Here is a 26891-nt window from a genome sequence, read left to right on the forward strand (position 1 = left end):
TAGTTGGAAGTGTTGTCCAGTATTTTGGTGTCCTGGAATAAGATACTGTGCCCTGTTTGAGTTAGGCTATGTTCAGCCACTGCTGATTTTTCAGGCTGTCCAAGTCTGCAGTGTCTTTCATGTTCTTTTATTCTTGTCTGGATGCTACGCTTTGTGGTCCCGATGTAAACTTGTCCACAGCTGCAGGGTATACGGTATACTCCTGCAGAGGTGAGGGGGTCTCTGCTGTCTTTTGCTGATCGTAGCATCTGTTGTATTTTTCGGGTGGGTCTGAATACTGCTTGAAGGTTATGCTTTTCCATAAGCTTTCCCATCTGATCAGTAATTCCTTTGATATATGGCAAAAACACTTTTCCTGTAGGTGACTGTTTTTCCTTGGTTGTTTGATTCATCCTGGGTTTGATTGCTCTTCGGATTTCATTTCTGGAGTAGCCATTTGCCTGAAGTGCGTGGTTTAGATGATTAATTTCCTCATTGAGAAAGCGCGGCTCACATATCCGTCTTGCACGATCCACTAATGTTTTCATTATGCCTTTTTTCTGTCGGGGGTGGTGATTGGAGTTTTTGTGTAAGTAACGATCAGTGTGAGTTGGTTTCCTGTAGACCTTGTGACCTAACTGAAAGTTTGCTTTGCGGATGACCAAGGTATCCAGGAATGAGAGTTTTCCCTCACTTTCTTTCTCCATTGTGAATTGTATGTTCAGGTGGATGTTGTTGAGATGATTCAAAAACTCCCTCAATTCTTCCTCCCCATGGCTCCAAATGATGAATGTATCATCCACAAACCGGAACCATACACTGGGTTTGTGGGGTGCTGATTCTAGAGCTGTTTTTTCAAAATGTTCCATGTAGAAGTTTGCTATAACTGGGCTGAGTGGGCTCCCCATGGCCACCCCATCCATCTGTTCATAGAATTCGTTGTCCCATTGGAAGTAACTGGTTGTCAGACAATGATGGAATAAGGCTGTTACATCCTCTGGGAAAATCTGATTAATCAGTGCAATAGTGTCTTTTACTGGAACCTTGGTAAACAGGGATACAACATCAAAACTGACAAGTATGTCTTGTGGATTGAGTTTCAGAGAACTGATTTTGTTGATGAAATCTGCTGAATCTTTGATGTAAGACGAGGTTTTCCCGATGTGGTCCTGCAGGAGATCTGCCAGATGTCTAGCTAATTCATATGTCGGTGAACCAATGGCACTCACAATGGGTCGGAGTGGGACTGAATCTTTATGTATTTTGGGGAGTCCATATAGTCTAGGTGGCTGTGCTTCAGTCTTGCATAGTTTTCTGTGCGTGTCGGGATGTAGTGAGGAATTCTTGATCAGCGCATTTGTTAGCCTGGTGATTTTGCAAGTGGGATCTCGTTTTAGTTTTTTGTAGGTGGAGGGGTCCAGGAGTTCCTTAATCTTCTTTTTGTATTCCTCCGTTTTCATGATCACTGTAGCATTGCCTTTATCAGCTGGTAGAATGATGATGTCTGGATCTGCATTGAGGGTCTTGATGGCATTTCTCTCCTTGCGTGTTAAATTGCTGGTGGGAAGCTTTGCCTTTCGTAGAATCCTGGCTGTCTCTCCTCTTATTTCCTCAGCTTCCTCTTCCGGTAGATGACGGATGGCAGCTTCTACATTTGCAATGATGTCTTCCACAGGAATTCTAGTGGGGGTGACCGCAAAGTTTCCTCCCTTTGCCAAGATGGAGGTTTCTTCTGGTGAGAGTTGACGGTCTGTCAGATTGATGACAATGCGTGCATTGTCGAGCATTGGGCTTGTCTGTCTTTTTTCCTGTAGTTTGTTAAACTTCTGCTTCTGTCTGGATGTGTGGTTGGTAAACACTTGTTCCATCTTCCTGTAGGTGAGATTATCGACCTTGTCCCAATCCTGACTTCTCATTTTATGGCTGGTGTTGATATGCAAGCAAAATAGCTCCTTGTCTGTGGCAGCAAGTTCTCTGCGGGTAGTGTGGATTCTCTCACGTAAGAGGGCCTGTTCTAGACGGTCATAAATGCGGTTCGCCTGTGTGGTTTTGAAGATTCTTTTAGTTGTGAGAAAAGATGGAATGGTTCTTGTGTCCCTGCAGCGTAGAAGAAAGGTCAAAGAACAGAGTAGATGTGCTTTCTTGTTCCGAAGTGTTTCCAATCTTCGGGTCTGTTGGAATGTTTCCTCCCCGTAGAGGTGTTCGATGTATTGTCGAAGGCTTTCACGGCCGGAGAACGATGGTTGTTGGGGGTTTTCCGGGCTGTATTGCCGTGGTCTTGGCATTGTAGTTCCTGACGTTTCGCCAGCAGCTGTGGCTGGCATCTTCAGAGGTGTAGCACCAAAAGATGGAGATCTCTCAGTGTCACAGTGTGAAAAAGATGTAGGTCATTTGTATCTACTCAGGAGGGGTGGGGTTGAGCTGAGTCATTCTGTAAGAGTTTCCCAGGGTGTGGAATGCTAATGGCGGGAGGCTTCACTGAATCCTGAGGAGGTTCTTTTGCATATGGATTGGTGCTTGATGTGCTAATCTTCTCTGCAGGGCTATTGTCGGGTGTGGAGTGTTTTGTTGGCCTGGTGTTTTTCAGGGCACAGTATCTTATTCCAGGACACCAAAATACTGGACAACACTTCCAACTACTTTGTCAGACTGCACAGGGAAGCCATTGAAATTCACAAGCATAAGCAAAACTTCAACAGGAAAGAAGAAACCTTAAGAATGAACAGAGCATGGACTCCAGTTCTGAAAAACACCAGGCCAACAAAACACTCCACACCCGACAATAGCCCTGCAGAGAAGATTAGCACATCAAGCACCAATCCATATGCAAAAGAACCTCCTCAGGATTCAGTGAAGCCTCCCGCCATTAGCATTCCACACCCTGGGAAACTCTTACAGAATGACTCAGCTCAACCCCACCCCTCCTGAGTAGATACAAATGACCTACATCTTTTTCACACTGTGACACTGAGAGATCTCCATCTTTTGGTGCTACACCTCTGAAGATGCCAGCCACAGCTGCTGGCGAAACGTCAGGAACTACAATGCCAAGACCACGGCAATACAGCCCGGAAAACCCCCAACAACCATCGTTCTCCGGCCGTGAAAGCCTTCGACAATACATCGAACACCTCTACGGGGAGGAAACATTCCAACAGACCCGAAGATTGGAAACACTTCGGAACAAGAAAGCACATCTACTCTGTTCTTTGACCTTTCTTCTACGCTGCAGGGACACAAGAACCATTCCATCTTTTCTCACAACTAAAAGAATCTTCAAAACCACACAGGCGAACCGCATTTATGACCGTCTAGAACAGGCCCTCTTACGTGAGAGAATCCACACTACCCGCAGAGAACTTGCTGCCACAGACAAGGAGCTATTTTGCTTGCATATCAACACCAGCCATAAAATGAGAAGTCAGGATTGGGACAAGGTCGATAATCTCACCTACAGGAAGATGGAACAAGTGTTTACCAACCACACATCCAGACAGAAGCAGAAGTTTAACAAACTACAGGAAAAAAGACAGACAAGCCCAATGCTCGACAATGCACGCATTGTCATCAATCTGACAGACCGTCAACTCTCACCAGAAGAAACCTCCATCTTGGCAAAGGGAGGAAACTTTGCGGTCACCCCCACTAGAATTCCTGTGGAAGACATCATTGCAAATGTAGAAGCTGCCATCCGTCATCTACCGGAAGAGGAAGCTGAGGAAATAAGAGGAGAGACAGCCAGGATTCTACGAAAGGCAAAGCTTCCCACCAGCAATTTAACACGCAAGGAGAGAAATGCCATCAAGACCCTCAATGCAGATCCAGACATCATCATTCTACCAGCTGATAAAGGCAATGCTACAGTGATCATGAAAACGGAGGAATACAAAAAGAAGATTAAGGAACTCCTGGACCCCTCCACCTACAAAAAACTAAAACGAGATCCCACTTGCAAAATCACCAGGCTAACAAATGCGCTGATCAAGAATTCCTCACTACATCCCGACACGCACAGAAAACTATGCAAGACTGAAGCACAGCCACCTAGACTATATGGACTCCCCAAAATACATAAAGATTCAGTCCCACTCCGACCCATTGTGAGTGCCATTGGTTCACCGACATATGAATTAGCTAGACATCTGGCAGATCTCCTGCAGGACCACATCGGGAAAACCTCGTCTTACATCAAAGATTCAGCAGATTTCATCAACAAAATCAGTTCTCTGAAACTCAATCCACAAGACATACTTGTCAGTTTTGATGTTGTATCCCTGTTTACCAAGGTTCCAGTAAAAGACACTATTGCACTGATTAATCAGATTTTCCCAGAGGATGTAACAGCCTTATTCCATCATTGTCTGACAACCAGTTACTTCCAATGGGACAACGAATTCTATGAACAGATGGATGGGGTGGCCATGGGGAGCCCACTCAGCCCAGTTATAGCAAACTTCTACATGGAACATTTTGAAAAAACAGCTCTAGAATCAGCACCCCACAAACCCAGTGTATGGTTCCGGTTTGTGGATGATACATTCATCATTTGGAGCCATGGGGAGGAAGAATTGAGGGAGTTTTTGAATCATCTCAACAACATCCACCTGAACATACAATTCACAATGGAGAAAGAAAGTGAGGGAAAACTCTCATTCCTGGATACCTTGGTCATCCGCAAAGCAAACTTTCAGTTAGGTCACAAGGTCTACAGGAAACCAACTCACACTGATCGTTACTTACACAAAAACTCCAATCACCACCCCCGACAGAAAAGAGGCATAATGAAAACATTAGTGGATCGTGCAAGACGGATATGTGAGCCGCGCTTTCTCAATGAGGAAATTAATCATCTAAACCACGCACTTCAGGCAAATGGCTACTCCAGAAATGAAATCCGAAGAGCAATCAAACCCAGGATGAATCAAACAACCAAGGAAAAACAGTCACCTACAGGAAAAGTGTTTTTGCCATATATCAAAGGAATTACTGATCAGATGGGAAAGCTTATGGAAAAGCATAACCTTCAAGCAGTATTCAGACCCACCCGAAAAATACAACAGATGCTACGATCAGCAAAAGACAGCAGAGACCCCCTCACCTCTGCAGGAGTATACCGTATACCCTGCAGCTGTGGACAAGTTTACATCGGGACCACAAAGCGTAGCATCCAGACAAGAATAAAAGAACATGAAAGACACTGCAGACTTGGACAGCCTGAAAAATCAGCAGTGGCTGAACATAGCCTAACTCAAACAGGGCACAGTATCTTATTCCAGGACACCAAAATACTGGACAACACTTCCAACTACTTTGTCAGACTGCACAGGGAAGCCATTGAAATTCACAAGCATAAGCAAAACTTCAACAGGAAAGAAGAAACCTTAAGAATGAACAGAGCATGGACTCCAGTTCTGAAAAACACCAGGCCAACAAAACACTCCACACCCGACAATAGCCCTGCAGAGAAGATTAGCACATCAAGCACCAATCCATATGCAAAAGAACCTCCTCAGGATTCAGTGAAGCCTCCCGCCATTAGCATTCCACACCCTGGGAAACTCTTACAGAATGACTCAGCTCAACCCCACCCCTCCTGAGTAGATACAAATGACCTACATCTTTTTCACACTGTGACACTGAGAGATCTCCATCTTTTGGTGCTACACCTCTGAAGATGCCAGCCACAGCTGCTGGCGAAACGTCAGGAACTACAATGCCAAGACCATGGCAATACAGCCCGGAAAACCCCCAACAACCATCGTTCTCCGGCCGTGAAAGCCTTCGACAATACATTTAAATAACATGTTCATGATAATCTGTTAATACTGTGGTTCTGAAAAACATATTCCAGTTTTCCTAATGAGTAGATTACGGCATGGCAGACATGTTTCCCTGAAAGAGGGCTCTCATCTCTTCTGCCCATTCCTTGAAACCAAACAGCTGTGGGGTGTACTGGGAGTTCATGTGGAAGCATGGTGAGGACCAGCAGCCTATTTACCATGCTGCATAAACTGAGTGTGTGCCCTGTTCTTGTGTATGCATTTTAAAGCACTTCCTAGAATCTTAGGTACGTAAAGGTAAAGGTAGTCCTCTGTGCAAGCACCGAGTCATTACTGACCCATGAGGGGATGTCGCATCGCGAAGTTTTCTTGGCAGACTTCTGTTATGGGGTGGTTTGCCACTGCCTTCCCCAGTCATCTACGCTTTACCCCCAGGAACCTGGGCACTCATTTTACCGACCTTGGAAGGATGGAAGGCTGAGTCAACCTTGAGCCGGCTACTTGAACCAGGCTTCTGCCAGGATTGAACTCAGGTCATGAGCAGAGTTTGGGCTGCACTACTGCAGCTTACCACTCTGCTTCTAGAATCTTAGGTAGATGTGGAATAATTATTTGTCAGGCAAGCTGATTCACAAACTGAGAGGTGTGAAAACCACTTAGTCAATGTTGGATTCTGTAGATTCTAATTACTAGAACATGTTTATGGCTTAAGCCAGCTCTCTCCTTCACTTTAATAAGAAGTTAGTTTCAAATAAAACCTATTGCTCTTATTGGATATCCTTTATATAGACTTGCTTTGAAGCTGTTCACTGCCATTTGAAAAGATTCCACCATTTCTTGTTCATTCCTTATTTATTTACTTCATTTTTTGGTTGCTGTTTTCACACAAGATGGATAATTTTACAAGAGTACTATTAAAATGTTTAAAATTGAAATAGGTTTTTAAATGTTTTCAATTTTAAATATTCGTTGCCTTGGGGACCCTATTCAGTGGAAAGGCAGCATCCAAATGCAATAAACAAACAATAATAAACTGCTTCATCTGACAATATTTCATAGCAAATTTGCCCCGCCCCCAAATAAAAGAGCCAGGATGTTGTAGTGGCTAGAATGTCAGACTAAGACCTAGGAGATCCAAGTTCAAATGCCCACTCTGCCATAGAAGCTTGCAGGATGACCTGGGGCTTGTTATGAGGATTAATTGGAGAGTAGAACTATGTAAATTGTGTTGGGTCTCCACTGGGGACAAAATAATAACTGCTATTCTAATATATCACTCTTCTAGACAGCTTAGTGCTCCACTTTAGAGTCTCTCTACACGAAACGTCTGATGTGAAGAACACATGTTGGGAGGTGCAATGTTAGCAGGGAAGGGTAGTTTAAAAAGACAGAACAGGGGGCAGGGCAAAGGTCAGTTTGGTGTAGTGGTTAAGAGCATGGGACTCTAATCTGAAGAGCCGGGTTTGATTCCCCACTCCTCCACTTGAAGCCAGCTGGGTGACCTTGGGCGAGTCACAGTTCTCTGGAACTCTCTCAGCCCCACCCACCTCACAGGGTGATTGTTATGGGGTAATAATAACACTTTGTAAACCGCTCTGAGTGGGCATTAAGTTGTCCTGAAGGGCGGTATATAAATCAAATGTTGTTATTATTATTATTATTATTAAAAGGTGGAGCTGTGTGAAGAGCCTATGAAATGCCAGAAGGGAAACTTCAGCCCATTATGACTTCTCCAGGTCCAAGTCCAGCTCTGAAGGCAGCTCCAGCCCATTTCCATTTCTCACTGCCCTCTGGTTGTGATTCCACACAGTTTTAGACTGGAGAAATGAAATTGACAAAGCCTTCCGGGCTGGCTCTGTCTTTTTAAACTACACTTCCCGGCTAACATTGTGTCTCCTTACACTTGACAAACACACACAGAGGTATCTTGTGTAGAGAGACTCTTAGAGCAGTAAACAAATTCAGTGTTACTATCTCCACAATATATCTGGGAAGCTGGGGTTAAGAGGAGTGGCTTACCCAAGGCCACCTATTGAGCTCATGGCAGTACTGGGATTAAACAACCACTTAACCAGTATGCTACAAAAGCAGGGCATAAATGAAATAATTAAATAAAAGTGCTAAGGGTTGATATAGACATGTTGCTATAGTCATGTGCATGTTAATTAGAGAGAGGCATGAACAGAAAAAAACCCGAACATGATGTTTGTTGTTCGTTGCCGGCCACGAACAGGGACTCATGAACAACCACAAACATGTCCCTGTTTACGAACATGTTCATGGTTGGCTGTTCGTGGGGGCCAGCAGGCTCTCCTCCAGCCGTCATCCAAGTCAAGATCTCTACTGCAAAGGTACCAATAATAAATAATAGCTTGTCCCAGAGCCTGGCATCAGCCCTGGAACTTGAAGGGGTAGATCCCTATCCCACCACACATACAGAAAATTCAAGCTCCAATGCACTCTATCAACATGCCAACAGGAACTATCTCTCCACTGTCTGCAAAGTCAGAGCTGGGAGCCTCCCTCCCCCCCTGGCCTTTGCTCTCTTGTTGTAACAAATTTGGAGCTCCACACTTGGAAGGAAGACCTGCCTATCAAGCTAAATTGGGCTTAGATTGGGGTTTCCAGGGCAACAGCAGGAGTTCAGGCAGAGTTCAGACAATCCCTGCCTAAGTTGACTGGCTTGACGAACAGCAACGAACAAGGCTTGCAACGACCACCTGTTCGTTTAGAATGGGGCCTCATGAACAGCTTGTTCACGAACAGCAGATGGGGCTGTTTGTGGCTTTTTTTTGTTCGTATTGCTGTTTGTGCCCTTCTCTAGTGTTAATCACTTGATAGATGGCTCCAGTGTTGTGGCATTTATGAATGACAAATCAAAATAGAAAAGGAATTTATTATCTCAAATGCAAGGCTTCTCAGCATTCAACAGTGTGTAAAGAACTGGTAATGGGTAAAATCATGGATATTACAGCTGGCACTTTATTTTTGCCAGTGTTCAGCTTAATGATAATACTGGATGATGCCAAAGTGTGGCTAGTGGTTTTATTATTTGATTAGTTAAAAAACTTGAGACAGCACTGTCTTCTATCTTTTTAATCTGCTTAGACAGTTTTCTGTTTGCCTTGTTTTCTAATCCTGTCATGTCTTATGCTGACTGATTACTTTGTTTTTTATACTTTGTAGTCCACCGTGGATGGCCCAGGCTAGCCCAGTCTGAAGTCCACGGTCATTACAAAGAGGCAGGCAATGGTAAATCACCTCTAAATGTCTCTTGCCTTGAAAACCCTATAGGGTTGCCATAAGTCAGCTATAATGTGATATAGCACTTTCTACCACCAATCCACCTTGAGTCTTATTGAGAAAGGTGGGCTATAAATGAAGGATATAAATAAATAAAATTGAAAAGAAAATACATGTAATCAAACATGACTGCTCTTACTATCCCTTTCCTGCCACATAAAATTTTGAATATTTGTAATAGACTCACTACTGTTTTTCATTTTTAATAACCCATGCATATTGGAACAGGAGGAGTTTACTGTTGGGTGAGAAGTGAGATCTTTTTAAAAAGAGAGATAATGAAAAGGTTTAATGAGAATGATAATAGCTTATAAACTGTGATGTAATACCAAGTCAATTGTTGCAAGGAAATGACTTTTTCTTTTAAAAAAGCATCACTTCAGTATATTATGCTGTCCTGAGGTGAAATATGCAAGAGTCCATTACTGAGTGTGTCTCATCTGAAAGATGGACTCCAGATATGCCTTTTATTACGTATGTGGTACCGGAATATTTTAAAAGTCCATCTTGTACGTCTTGAATGCCTTTATGAGGAATTTCATTTCCTTTTTGTGTGAGGCTTATGTTTTAAAGAATGGAAAATGAAATCCTGAACTGCGTTATACATTAGTGAACATACCTTTGTAAGTCACTTGTGGCTCTTTGAGTCATGAGTTAACTGGCGGTCTCTCACTCAAGGGATCCGGCAAATGTTCTAGTTGAAATACTTTATGACTCTTGGCTATTGTGCCTTGGTCTGGCTTTGATTTATACAAACAGTAATTATAGGAGCTTTGAGCTTGTGTTCCATACAGGCTTAACAAGCTCATATACATCTTTAATGTAGTGGCTTGAGTTATGTTGCTTGCATAAATTTGGGGTATTTCCTGAATGAAATTTCATCATAGTATTTCATTGTTAACGTGAGTAAACCCTTCTGCCTTCTCTATCCCTTTAGGAATTCGAAGGTGTTGCTTTCATTGGACCAGACATGCATGCTATCCAAGCGATGGGGGACAAGATAGAAAGCAAACTCTTAGCCAAGAATGCAAAGGTCAACACAATACCTGGTTTTGATGGGGTGGTCAAGGTAAGAAACTTATTCCTGTTTTCTTTTCCATTTTTTAAAGAACACATTTTGAGCATTATTATGAATTAGCAAAATGCCCAGTATTTTGGTAGCTAGGATTTGAATAGCTAGCATGTTCGTATATTTCAAAGATTTTGGAGCAGTGCAGTGCATTTCTCTGTGCTCTGCAAGTACAGTTGCTAGTTCTGGTTTGGGAAATTTCTGGAGATTTGGGAGATATATGGGGAGAAGGCACTTCCATTTCTCCTAGACTCAGTGGTATACCATAGAGTGTGCCATCCAAATCTTCCATTTTCTTAAGGGGGACTGATCTCTATAATATGGATATCAGTTGTAATTTCAGGAGAACTGCAGCCCCACCTTCAGGTTGGTAACCTTGTAACATCCTCAGCTGGAACCTTGTCATTGACACTGGTCTTTGCCTTCATTGCAACAGTTCTCTCCTTGCAGTAGTTCATTTCTTTCTAGAAGTAAATGCCAGTCACTGTCATGAGATAAAGTAAAGTTATTCAAGGACAATATTAGGATGAAGTAAGGAAGTTCAGCTTGCTCGACTATGTCTTGAGTGATCTTTCAGTATTAAGTCTTCTCCTTCCTGCTTAGCTTGCTTTTGGGTTCTGTGATGTGCTCGCCCTAAACTTAAAGGTTTTCAGCCTCTAGATGGGGCCTGGCAATCTCCTGAAACTACATCTCCAGTCTACCGAGATCAGTTGCCCTGGAGAAAATGGCTGCTTTGGAAGATAGCACACTATCCTGCTTAGGTCCTACCCTCCCCAGGCTCTACTCCACAAATCTCCAGGAATTTCTTAACGCGGAGTTGACAACTGTACCTGAAACATAAGGAGAGCAGGATGGAAGATTTTGATACCTACATCTGGGCAAAATGTCTTTGACTCTTGGTATAAGGTTGAATATCTTCCTCACCATACAATTGCCTAAAGGTCTGAGAGATTTCTTAATTCTTAACCTGTCTAAAAAGCTGAATTTGGAAATTCAAATGTATTTCTATGTCATCTTCACTATTTGCTGCTAATATATTTTATCATACTGCTGAGTCAGCACACTATACTGCCAAGGAGACTTTTTTTATCTCCTTGCAAGATTTATAGTATGTTCTTAGAATTATGTCTGCGCTATAAGCTTTGTTTGTTTTGTTTGATGGAATTTTAGGTTACTGCATTTTGGTGAGAAGACATATTTCCAAGTGTCTTCTTCTATTAGTCCCAGTGCATTTTGAGACAAGTGATGGCATTTCTAAACTTGCTATTTTCTTCTCCTTTTGGGGGTTGTTAGGGTGGGATTTTATTCTTTGTTGCAGACAGCATTCATTAATTAAAATGTTTCTCAGCATACATCTATCTGCAGTCACATATCTAGGAAGGTTTATTTGCCTGTTGCCAATAACACCCATTTTCCACCTCACAATATTTGAAGTGTTAAAAATGGTATGTGGGAGGAATATAACTGGAAAAGACAAGGAACTAGACATGGCTTTGGATGGAGCAAGTGAGTCTCAGTGAGAAAGGTGGACTATAGATGACATAAATAAATAAATGAGGATCACAGTACAAAGTAAGAACAGTGGAAATCATCAAGCTGCGTAAATGGTGTCCTCAAGAAAGCTAGTTCAGTATTTTTGAACTGAAAAGTGAACAAGTATAGGGAAAATGTGAATCTAAATGGGCCCTCAAATAAGTGAGATCTAGTTCAAATCAAGCCTGAATTTTCCCTAGAAGCTATTTATTTATTTATTCAAAACATTTGTTGGCCATTTTGCAACCAAGGCAGCTTACAATATCAATAAAAACAATTACAGATAAAAGTAAAATTCAAACTAGTAGTTTAGGACTGTCAGTAACATAAAAACAAAGTTAAGTAAAAACAGTCCTAAATGAAAATGTCTTCAGCTGTCTTCCGGATATCAATAGTGAAGGAGCCAGGCGCATTTCCCTGGGGATGCTGTTGCATAATTGTGGGACTGCCACCAAAAAGGCCTTCTCTTGTGTACCCACCAAATGAGTTTCTTTAGCTGATGGGACAGTCAGGAGGACCTCTCCTTGTGATCTTAATTCCTAGACAAGAACATATGGAAGAAGACGGTTCTTCAGATACACTGGTCCCAAGTAACAGAGGGCTTTCCAGCTGCCGCTTCTGAACCTTCTTCAGGCATTGCCCCAAGCAGGGCACATTGCAATAGTCCAGTCTAGATGTAACTAAGCCATGGATCACTGTGGCTAGATCTGACTGAACCTGAAATAGGCACAACTGACGCACCAGCCGAAGCTGGACAAAGCACTTCCAACCGGTGCAGCCCCCTGGTTTTCCAAGGTGACAGCTGTGTCAAGCAGCACTTACAAGCTGCCTTTACAAGGGAAATATAGCCCCATACAAGACAGGAGACATCTCAAGTTCCTGGTCTTTCCTACTAACTCAAGGAATAGCTATCTTGTCAGGATTCAGTTTCGGCTTGTTCACTCTTATCCTGCCCATTACTGACTCCAGGCAGCAGTTCAGAACATCAAGAGGATTCTTGGAATTAAATGGAAAAGAAAGGTGGCTCTGGGTATCATCTGCATATTGATGACACTGCAGCCCAAACCTTCTGATGAGCTCTCCCAGTGGCTTCATACAGATATCAAATAGTATGGGGAATAAGATTGAACCTTATGAAACCCCACAAGCCAATGATCAGAATATCTCCACAGGGATAGATCAGGAATTCCCCAGTACAATCTTCTGAGACCCATCTCCCAGACAGGACTTGAACCACAGTAACACGGTGCCCCTTAGTCCCAATGCTGAGAGGCGACTCAGAAGGATAACATGGTTGATGGTATCAAAGGCAGCTGAGCAGTCCAGCAGGAGTACCAGGGTCACCCCTCTCTAGTTTTCGGTAAAGATCATCAACTAAAGTGACCAGCGCAGTCTTTGTTCCAAATCCTTGTCTGAAGCCAGATTGAAATGGTTCCAGAAAACCAGTCTCTTCCAAGAATCAAGGAACAACTCAGCTGGATGATTATGAGCAGATGCAATGGTGGTGGAGAAATATTGCCTTTTCACCACCATCACTGCCACAGAAGAGGTTCTCCTATGGGCTCTATGCTGTGTTCGATTGGCCTCACTTCGAATTTTCTGCCCGCTTTGTCCCTCCCATTTTGTTGTCTTCAATTCCCCAGTAAACTGGTGAGAGAGGACCCTTAGGGGTGATTGGATCGACATCCTGGACCATCTCCCTGTCTCTAGTCAGGGCCTCAGTAGAATTGTCAGAATCCAAGATGCCGAAATCCCTAAACATGGGCAAGAAACCATTGGAATCCAATATGCCCCTGAGGAAAGGGAGCAGCAAGTCTAAACTCTACCAGGTAATGATCTGTCCATGATTCCCCCACCTCCAGATCATTCTCTTCAGCAGTATAATAGACCACATCCAGTGTGTTTCCTGTCAAGCGTATGTATATACGCACACAGAAGTAAGTCTCCCTGAGTTCAGGGGGACTTACTCCCTAGAAAATGTGCTTAAGATTGCAGCCTAAGACCACTTAACTGTTGAAACGCAAATGTATATTTGAGTCAGGATTCAAGGTAGACAGTTACTGCATTGTATCTCAGGTTTCTTTGGGCTTCTGTTTCTTAAACACCATCCACCCATTTTGCATGGGAGACTGATTTTGGAAGCTGAAGACAGTCTCAGTTTGTACTTTAACACAGGGACCAGTTTTCCTGGTAGAAGATGCAGTCAGAATTTGCATTTGGAATTAAGCCAAGTCTTTGGGCACATCTGAAATGGGCCTTTTGCTGGTATCACCCTGCACATGGGCAAAATCAGCAGCTGTCCGTACATGCACATTCTCTGTTGCAGCCTCTGCCTTAGGGAACAAACTGCCTCCAGACATTAGGAAAGCTCTTACTCTCCTTGCTTTCTGGAAAATGTGTGAAACTGAATTGTTCAGGAGGGCTTTCTTACACAGGTAATAGGCCATCTCCTCCTTCGAGAGGGTGCTCAGGACCTCGATGGAATGGTCAGAAGCCGAGTTGGGGAAATTGAAAATGATTCCAAGAGATACTTTGCTTAAGGATAGGGACTGTAGGTAGGCTAGTATTGTGCACTATCTGTTACTCTAAAGTATGTTACTACTGGGTTGCTTCCTTCTATGTCGTTTAATATGTTATGTCAGATTTTTTCATGTATATTTCAACATTGTTTCAGCTCTGTATCAGATTTCTGGGGTTTTTTAAATTCAAATTTCTGCAACTTATACCTTATTGTATTGTTTATCGAATGTCCTGGCTGTTGATTATATTACATTTCGCTGTGTAATCTGCCTTAAGTCTCAGGGGAAAAGGTAGACTATAAATAACGCAAGTAGATGAATAAAGTAAATAAATAAAATGATGATTTGAATCCCAGATATAGGCTATAACTGAAATAACTGTTCATCGAAAATATCCTTTGAATCTGTCTGAATATTAAAACAAATTGGAGAGAATTAAGCAACTTGGTTTAAAAGCCTTTAAAGGGTCAAAAATATAGTAACAAATAGATACTAGCAGTATTGGATGTGTGCGCACTGATATTATCAGTGGAGCATTTACTGTTTTTCCAAATAGTATGGATTCTTTTAGAATTTCATACAGAAATAATTGGTGGTTTTAAGCACTTACCACCTATGTTGTTTCCTTGGCACTGGTGGCATGTGACTGTTTTGTCACATAACTGTGTCCTGTTGACACAGGTTTATTGTCACATACATAGAAGCCAGCATAGTGTTCACTGTCATGCATACGCTTTTGATAGAAGACAGGATGGCCTTTATAATTCTGAAAAAGTGAATGCATGTGATGCCCAAGTAAGAACAACTTCCTTAAGTGCATCTCCATTAGCTTTTGATACTTTTTCAAGGCAGCAAAAATTGTATACCACATGCTTTTTAAAAGTACTTTTTTGGGAGGAGGGGGCGGTTCAGAAAGCACAGCGCTATGTCAGCTGCCTTGGATAATTTGCAGCTCGCTTTCTTATGGGCTTGCGGCATGCACTAGTTACCCACTTGTTTGCAGGTAACTAAATGGAGGGAAAATGACCTCCTTTGTTGCTTTTATATTAAAATTCTGTTTAGCAAATATCTGCCTGCATTTGCAAGAAAAAAGAAATGTAAAAGTTTCCTCCTTGCTTCTAATCGAGGCTCTTCGTCAGTCATCACTCTTCCTGCATTTTATTCAAGAGGCTCTAATTGTCTGCATTTGGCAGGTTTAACACTTCCTGACAGAGAGGCTATTAAGGGGAAGTATTCTCGCATAACTGTCACAGACAGGAACAAAGGACCTTCAGACTCAATGTGTGGAAACCACTAACATTCTTAAATGACCCTTTTCATGCATTTTTTATCCCTCTGAGCAAAAACTTGGAGGGTGTGTTGGTTGCAAGGTTGTGGAAAGCAAAGAGGTGTAATAAAACAATAAACCCCTGATTCTTATTCTTTCTCCTTTCTCCTCCCTTTTTTGTAGACTTATCTTTGCCTTAAAAACAATTCTTGCTTGGAAAATCTCATTAACAGATGTGCCTGCTTCAAGTAAAAAGACTTAAAACTGATGTTGCTTTCAGGGTCGCTTTGAACTTAACAAGCACCGATTTGTGGAGCAGACTAGCTAATGAAAGGAAATTAAATTTTCTGACAACTTCCTGTACCAGCTTCCTTATTCTTCATTGGGTTCTTAGTAGGTACTAAGAGGATTTTGTTTTATTGTTGGGCAAAAAAAGTTACCCAGGTATGAAAACCTTCGGTGTTTTTGATTTGCTGTCTTAGATAAGGGAAACCTCTGGCTTGAATTGTGGAGTGCGGTGGGGTGGATGCTTAAAAATATTAGTTTTCATTTTAATGTTCCTAAGTTTAGCCCTCATAGATTTGGTCACACTTAGCAGTAGGTTTTTTAGACATTATTGCTATATACATAACATTAAAAAGAGTCAAGAGTAATGTAACTACTAATGCATTTTGGATGGACTTTCAAAACTGAATATGATTTAGTATTGCAAAATGGAAATGTAGCATGTGGGTGAAGGGAAAGTTAACTTAGTTTTGAACAACTGCTTTATGTCAATCTTTCATTGACTAATCAGCTGGAAAAGTGTGAGCTGCAGTGTCTTCCTCTACCAAAATGTGGTTGCTTAGAGTACTGCAGGTATTTTTCTAAGGTGAATATATGAAGCTGGCGTATACTATCTGAAAATTAACTCAGCTGTGATGGAAAGTCATTCTACAGGGTCTCAGGCTGTGGTTTTCCCCTTCCCTGCAATCTATGGTCTTTTCATCTTCTGTGTCAGAGGTTAAATCTTGGATCTTCCTGCAAAGCATGCAATCTGGACGATTCCCCCCCCTCCCCCGTAGCTTTTTTTTGGTATAATATGTTGTCCCAGTTTATATGAAGGTTGGCATAAGATGGCTGTGCTGTTCATGCTTGCTGTAGCCATACTAATACATTTTCTCACCCGTGTACCCCTGTAAAGCTTCATGATAGTTACCTTGTATAATAGGTGAGTGATTGTAGTAATTTGCTTCCTGCCATTAAAAATATCAAATGCATTCTGCAAATCGTATGTGTTTGAAGTGTTGTGGTGGAATCTAATATTTGTTGAAATTCTTTTATGCCTCAAAAAACCAAAACAAAACTGTGAATACTACATTTGGATTGTTCAGTGAATTCTGTAAGAATTGTGCTGACCCTGAAGCTTAGCCAAACAATAGAGAATCAACTCCCCCTGCTGACTGTATCCAGGAAAGCACAACACACGTGTACCTGAGGAGACAGGAGTAAACTGGCAGTTGAAGTGCTACACTGTTCTGATATGTACCACTTCATGAAACCATTTAAATTCTGTAACCTAAATTCTAGCACCTTGAGAAATCTTTCTGTAGTCCGGCACATTTTTTCCCTGTCAGTTGATTCTTCACTGCTTAGAGCCTAAGTATTATGCAATGATGAGGTAAATTTTACATTCCACTTATGGTATTAATTTTACATTCCTCCAAATGAAGTGGGTCAGAAGGTTGTAAAATCAAACATTAAATGAATCGAAGGAGACAGTACGGCAATATACGGCTGCCCTAGAGACATAATGCAGTTGCTGATGGGATTAATGTTGGGTCTAATTTCCTGCCTTTACAGGATGCAGATGAAGCTGTCAGGATTGCGAGGGAAATTGGTAAGTTCTTAAATTGGCTATGCTGAGATTTGTATGCTTTTCAGGAGACACTGTGGACTAAATTAACTGAGTAATAAGGGGTCCCTATGGAACAAGTGTTTTAATGTTGTTACATTCTCGGTTACCTTCAGGACTGGAAGAATCTGAGCATTAAGTCTCTTTAAATCTTAATTTTTTAAGGCATATAAGCAGGCTTCAAACTCCGATTGCATATGGGACATAAGAGGTGGTAATCATGATCTTCTTAAAAGCAGAGTGATATTTTCACAAAAGGGAAAAGGGGTCTTTGTGCTTAAGGTACGAAGACAAGGTGGCTCTGCTTTTAACAGAAAGATGACACAAACAAAATTATGCTTCTCTTAATCACTGTTTGGATATACTGTTTCTATTCGAAGACGAGCAAACCGCACAACTTATTCTGCCCTCCTCTTGCAATAGTCTTTGGTCTCGTTTTTCTCAAACATGATACAAATCCAACCACTTTGAAACTAATGAATGTTTGAGAAAACAGGTTTTGTTCTGGAAGTGAAAGATGTCAACGTTTCAGCGGAAAAAAGTTAAAAGTTCCACAGGGAATGTAGGAAGCTCATCAGAAATTGGTCTACAATTTTTGGAAATATAACAATTTCTCTTTATTTGATGAGCTTAGGAGATAGCTGGGGGAACTGACATTTAGCCCAGTTTCATGGCAAGTGCCAGTTCTGAAGCTTATTGAATGGCCTTTTGCCAGTTGCCCTCTCTTAGCCCAACTAATCTCCTTTTTTGGTTTTTTTGTGAGGATAAAATGGAGTAACTACCTTGTATGATGATCTAAACTCCTGGAGAAAGGAAGCAAAGGTGATCCATGACAATAAGTAAATGTAAAAGGTGTGTTGGGGCGGGGGGATCCATTTTTTAAAACTGGCTTTTTGTTGGTTTATTACTGCATGTTTAGAATTACTGGAGCCATTCATATAAATAATGCTTTAGTTTAATTCACATGCAACTTGACTCTTGGTTTGACTCTTAAAATGCAACTGTGTAAAGTTAGTGCTGCCTGGAAATAACATGGGAGGGTATTAGGCACTGCAACTGTTTCCCCTTTCCATATGCAGGTTACGGGAGTTATCTGTAGTCCCCGTTTTCATTGAACATGGAATGGTTGTTCAATGATTGCATCCTGACAACTAGCAAGATCTTATTATTTGTTATGTTTTTATTCGCCTAAGTCTGGCTTCCCCCCATACATATTCATAGTATTGCCACAGTAGGTGCCACCCTCCTCCAGAATGGTTGTTTTGTAAACTTAAACTCATTATAAAAACTTGTATTGGCTTTAGTCTTCTTCACTTTAGACAAGGGCTAATAAACTATGTGGTGTTTCTAGTTTGATTAGGTCTGATTAATATACTATGTTCTGCATGTTTGCACTTAAGGTTTTAAAACATCAGGTAGAGTCTAGTCCTTAGTACAAAGTATTTGTTGGTCTGGGCATCTAGCCAGTATATGGTTAAATTATCTGAACGCTGTTGAATAGAAACATGCATTAAAACTTTTCCATTAATTCTTAGAGAAGAGTCACCAACCATGATTTTGAAATATCCTTTATTGAAAGACAGAAGTTACAAACTTAATACTCTGTTAAGCATATCTGATCTATAACCTACAGTTTAGTTAATTTTTTAATCAATTTTTCATATATTCTCCTATTTTTAAACTTTTTGTGAGGTCAAATATTACCCCCAGTCACTTTATATATTAGCCAGATCCATGTTCTAAGAAACCTAGGTTCATTGTCAGTCTTCTGTGCAGTCCCACATGATCAGCAGGTTTCTGTAGCTTTAAGAGTGTAAAGGGGGTGCGCTGCCCTCCCAGAGCACCTGTGCAGCTTTCCCATCTGAACAGCCTGCACTCTGGGCAGGGCGGTGCTTCAACCCTCAGTTTTTCTGCTGCCAGTCGAAGGAAAGCATCTATAGCACCTGTAGGAGATAGCCTATCTCTCTGACAGATGACTTCACGATCAGCACTGAATGGGATGGTAAAATCCTTAGATATAGATGTCTCCTCCTCTGAGCCCAAATCTAAAGATAAGATACTACAGCATCTGTACTTAGGGAATCTTTCAACAATTATGTTCCCAGTCATAGAGTGGTTTGTTAACATGATGTTAAACCTATGTGGGAAGCCTGCCTTGATTCTGTCGAGGTTGAGAAAAGCAGAAGGGTTCTATAAAATCAAGAAAGATAAATGTACCTTCCTGTTTCAAAATCCTCCCATGTCATCTCTCATCACAGAAGAAATGCAATCAAAACAACATCAAGGGGTGCCTTCAATCCCAGTTGATAAAGAGGGCAAGAAGTTGATCACCATGGGCAAGAAGATATACTCCTCTTTGGTGCGCAACATAAAAATTGCAAAGTGTATAGCAATAATGGGGACTTACCAATTTTTTTATGGAATAAGATGTCATGTAAGGACTACTTACCTGATGAATAAGTATCCTTGCGAAAATGATACAGGAGGAGGCAAAACACCTATTGAAACAGTAGATTAACGCTGGTCGCCATGTTGCTGATTCTTCCACAAGGGCACTAGCATCTTTGGTGGTCCTCCTGAGGAGACATGTCTGGCTAAGCTGTACAGCATTTCCACCAGAGACAAGGAACAGGTTAGAAGATATGCCTTTGGAGGGCCAGATGTTGTTTTCTGAAAAGACTGAGTACCTGTCCCAAAAGAGGAGACTGCCAGATCCTATGGGATTCTACTCCCAGCTCAACAATCATCTGGATCCAGATCATGTTGGAAATATGAACAGTGCAGAGGCAGACAATTTAGGTATCAGCTATGTCACCAATCATAACCTCATTGATCCTTCCAAGCCCCACATCCTCTACAACACAGGAGGAAAGCCACCCACAAGCCAAGGCAGGGCCAACGAGACAGCCCTTCCAAGGAGCAGAACCAGACTCAGAAGCACGTCTTCTGACTGTAGGAGACACAACCAGTAGTCTTTGGGGAGAGACCCTCTGGTTCTGAAAATAATGCAATATGGTTATAAAATACAATTTAACGAATGTCTGTGCCTGTGCCTTCCTAATAGGATTATTGGTAACACTTCACCTGAGCTATCTAAATAGCGCTTAACACTACTGAATAAAGGGGCATTGTAGCTTGTGCTTGAAGGAGAATCCAGGTTTGGCTTCTGTTCCAGTTTTCTCTTGGATTCTACATTTGCAGTGACAAGGTCAGATGGTGCCAGGGTGCTGACTTGTCTGCTTGCTTGTTGACCAGTCTCAAATGTTCCATTCTTGAACAAAATGATTGCAGGGGTGGTGGCTGGACAACTTCTTAGCTTTTCCTTTCTAGTCTGGTTTTTAGGCCTGGCTATGGGACCCTGGTCCATGACCTATGCTGGGAAATGGACAGAGGGGAATGTGACTTTATTGTTTCTTCTGAACCTCTTAGCAGCTTTCGATACCATTGATCATGGTATTCTTCTGGACTGCATTTCCGGGCTGGGATTGGGAGGCACTGCTATGCAGTGGTTCCAGTCCTACCTACAGGGTAGGCTTCAGAAGGTGATACTGGGTATTGCTACTCAGAACCTTGGCTGTTGGCCAATAGGGTCCTAGAAAGCTCCATTCTGTCCCCCTTGCTTTTAAAAATCTCCATGAAACTGCTGGTTGAGAGATCATTCAGTAATTTGGGCTGAGTTGTCACTAATACTCAGATGACCTTCAGCTCTATCTCGCACTTCCAGCTGATCCCAGGGAGGCTATAGAAACCTTGAACTGGTATCTGGAAGCAGTTTTTGAGTGGATGTGGTCTAGTAAACTGAAACTTAATCCCGACAAGATGGAAGTCCTACTGGTAAACGGAAAGTGTAACCCAGGATCACTTGTTCTGGATGAGGTTGTGCTTCCCTTGAAGGATCAGGTCTGTAGTTTGGTGATGTTCTTTGATCCTACTGCTGGATAAGCAGGTGGCAGCTGTGGCCAGGCATGCCTTTTATTGGCTTTGACCGGCTAACCAGCTATGACCTTTCCTGGACAGAAAAGATCTGGCCACTGTGGTGCATGCCTTGGTTACATCTTGATTAGATTAATCCAATGCATTCTACATGGGGCTGCCCTTGAAAAGTGATTGGAAACTTCAAGTGGTCCTGAATGCTGCAACCAGGATGTTAATTGCAGTGTGTTGCAGGGAACGTATCACTCCAGTCTTGCCTCATCTACAATGGCTCCCAATTTGTATCCTGGTACAATTCAAGGTGCTGGTGCTGACCTTTGAAGCCCTATATGATTTGGGACCAACATACCTAAAGGACTGCCTACTCCCTGATGAACTCACCTGACCTCTGTGGTCATCTTCAGAGGTCCTGCTTCAGGTGCCCTTGCCATCTGTGATTAGGCGAGTAGCAACCTGGGAGAGGGGCTTCTCAGTAGTGACACAAAAACTTTGGAACTAAATTAAATAAAGACTATAGAAAATAAAAGGGAATTTTGAAGGTATATGGGGTGCTAATTACATATATAGTGGCTTTTTGTATCTGGACGGATGGATATGTGTCTTGTATATGAATGCTGAACGTTTATGACTTGTTGTAACCCCTCCCTGTTTACTATAAAAGCCCAATAAAAATTTAATATATAAAAAAAACTTTGGACCTCTCTCTTCCCAGGGAGATTCACTTGTCCCCTTCTGTTGCCATCTTCTGCCAGCAAGTGAAGACTTTTTTGTTTCACTTGGTATTTCCTCAGCGATCCCTCCTCTTCTTGCCCCAATATTTGAACTGTTGTTTTTGGTTTTTTTAATTTATTTTAAATTCTGGTTTTAAATTGTTTAAATTATGTATTTATGTATTAGTTGTAATAGCTTTAAGATAATACTTTAATGTGTATGTTTTGATTTGTTAGCTGCCTTGGTGACCTTGTGAGGGGGGAAGGGCAGGGTAAACATTTTGTTAATAAATAATAAGAATAAATAATCTTGAACTTGCAAATCTACACCCAGCACACTGTCCACGCTGGGTCACGTGGCATACTGGTTACCATTTTTGCTAGGTGTTTGTAGCATTTGTGTTTACTATTGTCCAAATATTTTATGGGTTTTTGCTGCTATTTTAAGTTTTTGGCACTTATTTCTAGGACACATTTACATTAATATATAGATTCTTAATCAATATATAGGAAAACAATCGTTGTGGTAATATACAATTACTGTAATATAATAATACAATTAAGTAATGACTGTGAGCTAAAGGACTTGTTAGCAATTATCCCTTTGATATTCTATCATATTAGGTTCAGTTAATCTGAAATTCAGAAGATGGGTTTCATATATATTGTAGGTTTAAAAGGTCCCCCCAGGTTTTTTTTAAAAAACATTGTCTATTATGTTATTGGACATGTGGTCAGGTTTTGTGTTCATATAACTTCCTGATCAAAGTCTGAACTTCTGTTTAATGGTTCCCTCCTGCTAGGCTATCCTGTCATGATCAAGGCTTCAGCTGGTGGTGGTGGGAAAGGCATGAGAATCGCATGGGATGATGAAGAGACCAGGTGAGATGCTGTCCAAAAACTATTATTGATGAATGCAGCTCTCTTCAAAGTCCCGTTAAAGCACTGAACTGTTATCAAACCAATATTAAACAGCAGATGGAAATGGAAGACTTTTTCCTTGTATCACTCGAGCATATCTTTGCACTTGTTTAATTACTGAATTTTTGTGTGTATGCATTTTTTTAAAAAAAAATTATTGGTGAGTTTATATTTCATATTTAATACATACATTCCCATCATATCTAATTTACTCTAACGCCCACCCTTTCCTCCCCCCTCCTTATCGACTTCCAACAGCTTTCCAACCCTTAACCCTTCTTATTGCTTAACTTAACTTCACTTAAATTCTTCTATAACACATATATCGTAATATCTCTTACTCCAAGCATATTCAAATTGTTTTATATATATACTATATTAAAATCACTAATCCACCAATATATCCATTTTACTCTTCCTTGCTTAAACTCTATATTCTAAGTAAGATTTGCTTAAACATAATACTAGCTTAGATTATAATAATTAAATTCCCCCTTAATGGTAAAGTCGCTTATCTCTTCTGTTTACAACATCACATTTTAATAGTTCTCAAACTGCCACAGTTCTCCCTTCACATCCCATTTTTTTTCTAAATATTGTTTCAATTTCCCCCAGTCAGCAATAAATTGTCCTGGATCAAGATCTTTAAGTTTTCTTGTCATTTTGTCCATCTCCACCATGTACAGCAATTTATAAATCCAATCTTCTATAGTTGGTATTTCTTGTATTTTCCATTTCTGCGCGTACAAAAGTCTTGCCGCTGTGGTCATATAAAATAACAATGTTCTGTACTGCACTGGAACACCTTCCATTCCCAAGTTCAGTAGCAACAATTCTGGGTTCTTATTTATTTGGATTTGTAAAATTTCATTAATTGCTTCAATTATATCTCCCCAGTATTGCTTAGCTACCTCACTAGTCCACCACATATGATATAATGACCCTTCGTGCTTTTTGCATTTCCAACATTTATCTGACATATTAGTGTTTCCTAGCGCAATCTTCTTTGGTGTTAAATACCATCTATAGATCATTTTGTATACATTCTCTTTAATATTTGTACAAGTTGAAATCTTCAATGTGTTTTTCCACAGGTGCTCCCACGCCTCGATTGTTATTTCTTTACTGAAATTTACTGCCCATTTCACCATCTGGACTTTTACTATTTCATCCTCCGTATGCCATTTTAGAAGTACTTTATAGATCTTTGAAATTTCTTTTTTGCCTTCTTGTAATATCACTTCTTCTAATTCTGAGTTTTCCATTCTTATTCCTCCTTTTAAACAGTCCGAATTGAAAAGATCTCTGATCTGTCTATATTGAAACCATCCATAACAAGGAGACAGCTCTTCTTCTGTCTTTATTCTTATTGTTGAATATTGTATTTGTGTTATCTCCTTGTAAATCAAACGTTGCTGTTCATTGTCGACAGTTCTTGGATCTATTACTTCATACGGAACCACCCATGAGGGAATTCCATCTTCCAAATAAACCTTGTACTTTTTCCAGATTGTGAAGAGGCTTCTTCGAATATAGTGGTGCAAAAACATAGTCTGCTTTAACTTTATCATACCACAAATAGGCATGCCATCCAAACAACTTTTTGTGTCCCTCCAAAGCCAGCAATTTACGGTTTTTTAATGTTATCCAATCTTTTAACCATGCCAGACAAATTGCTTCATAGTATAGTCTTATATTGGGCAGTTGCAGACAACCTCTTTCCTTTGCATCCTGTAATACTTTCATTTTCACACGTGGTTTTTTGCCTGCCCACACAAAGTCTGAAATTTTCCTTTGCCATTTGTCAAATTGTTTAGAGTCTCGGATAATTGGGATTGTTTGCAGCAAGAACATCACACGTGGTAGAACATTCATCTTTACTGCTGCTTTCTTCCCAACCATGATAAATTCAGTTTATTCCATTTTATCAAGTCTCTCTCTATTTGTATCCACAATTTCTCATAGTTATTTTTAAATAGATCTATGTTTTTCGCAGTCAGTTCAATACCAAGATATTTTACTTTATTAGTTACCTCACAATCCGTTATCTCCATTAGTTCTTGCTGCTTCTGCTTGGTCATGTTTTTACATAGTATCTTCGACTTCTTTTTATTCACATAAAATCCAGCTAAATCTCCGAACTCCTTTATTTTGTCTATTATTTTAGGCATATTCTCAATTGGATCGTCTACTATTAACATTATGTCATCCGCAAATGCTCTGACCTTGTAGGAAAATTCCTTTATTTTTATGCCTCGAATTGTATCATCCTCTCGTATTTGAATCATCAGTATTTCCAAGATCAAAATGAAGAACAATGGAGACAGAGGGCAGCCCTGTCTTGTACTTTTGCTTATTTTCAACTTTTTAGTTAAGTCGTCATTCACTACAATCGCTGCACTTTGGTCTCTATAAATTTCTTTAACTGCTTTTATGAACTTTGCTCCCATTTGCAGCTTTTCCATAGTGGCAAACATAAAGTTCCAGTTCAGATTGTCAAATGCTTTTTCTGCGTCCACGAAAAAGAAACTAACCTCCCTATCACAGTGCTTATCATAATATTCAATAGTGTTTATTACTGTCCTTAAATTGTCTTTAATTTGTCTATTAGGTAAAAATCCGGCCTGCTCTTCTGCAATAAATTCCAACAGCCATCCCTTTATCCTTTCCGCCAAAACTTTTGCAAATATTTTATAATCATTGTTCAGCAACGAAATTGGCCGATAATTTTTTGGTCGGATCCTGTCCATCTTTCGGAATCAGTGATATGTTAGCTTCGTTCCATGAATCGGGAATCTTATGGCCTTGCATAACTTCATTCATTACCTCTCTCAAAAAAGGTGCCAATTCGCTAGCCATCATTTTGTAGAACTTTGCCGTCAGTCCGTCCGGTCCTGGTGCTTTCCCTAATTTCGTGGATTGGATGGCCTCTTTTATTTCTTCCTCCGTCACTTCCCTATTTAATTTTTCTTTCCATTCCTCTGACATCGTTGGAAGTTTCATTCTTTCCAAATACTCCGCTATTGAATCTCTATTCACTTCTTTTTTCTGGTACAGTTTTGCATAAAATTTATAAAAAGCTCTACTAATAGCTGGTTGGTCCAATAATGTTCTGTCTTCCTCTCGTATTTTAATTATGGTTTTCTTCTCTTTTTTCTTTTTTAATTGCCAAGCTAGATATTTGCCAGGTTTATTTGCACCTTCAAATGTTTTTTGATTCATTTTTTTCAAGTTCCACTCCAACTCTTCATTATTCATTGCCGTCAATTGCTCCTGCAATATTTTTATATCCTGATATATACGTTTCTTCCCTGGTCTTTTCTTAAGTTGTATCTCTTTGGCTTTAATTTGTTCGGTTATTTCCTTTCTTTTTTCTTCTTTTCTCCTTCTGTCCCTTGCATTCAAGTCCATCAATATTCCCCTTATTACAGCTTTGTAAGTGTCCCATACCTTATGAATTGACACATCCTTATTTAAATTGTATTGTATAAAGAACTTGGTCTCCTTTCGTAGCAACGCCATGTTATCCTCTATCTGCAGCAAGTCTTCATTTATTCTCCATCCTCTTCTTTTAATATTTTTTCCAAATCTCCACATGATAGGATTATGATCTGAGCCTACCTTAGGCATTATCTCCACATCTCTAGTCCACAACATTAGTTCTTTGGAAGCCCAGATCATATCAATTCTTGATAAAGTAGCATGCCTCGCAGAATAAAAAGTATATTGTCTGTTTTTTGGATTTTGTCTCCTCCATACATATTCCAGACTTTCCTGTTCCTTAATCGCAAAAAACGACTTTGGCAAAAGTCCTCTTTTTTTGTGTGCAATTTTAGATTTCTTATCTTCTTCCAAATTTGTAACTCCATTGAAGTCGCCTGCCAGAATTATTTGATCATAGGTCAGCTCATCGAGTTGTTTTTGTAAATCCTTGAAAAAATTTTCTTTCGCGCCATTAGGTGCATAAATTCCAATCACCAATG

General features: G+C 40.6%; 1 protein-coding gene across 1 annotated transcript in view; it reads left to right on the forward strand.

Annotated features, from left to right (window-relative positions):
- The window catches only part of PCCA (propionyl-CoA carboxylase subunit alpha), a 324266-nt gene that overhangs the window by 86523 nt on the left and 210852 nt on the right, over positions 1-26891 (forward strand). Inside the window, exons 7-9 of the mRNA XM_054973482.1 lie at positions 10000-10131; positions 17293-17329; positions 22791-22869. Coding sequence (XP_054829457.1) covers positions 10000-10131; positions 17293-17329; positions 22791-22869 — 248 coding nt within the window. The remainder of the gene's footprint in view (positions 1-9999; positions 10132-17292; positions 17330-22790; positions 22870-26891) is intronic.

Source organism: Eublepharis macularius, chromosome 3 (assembly GCF_028583425.1).
Source record: "Eublepharis macularius isolate TG4126 chromosome 3, MPM_Emac_v1.0, whole genome shotgun sequence".
Lineage (NCBI taxonomy): Eukaryota > Metazoa > Chordata > Lepidosauria > Squamata > Eublepharidae > Eublepharis > Eublepharis macularius.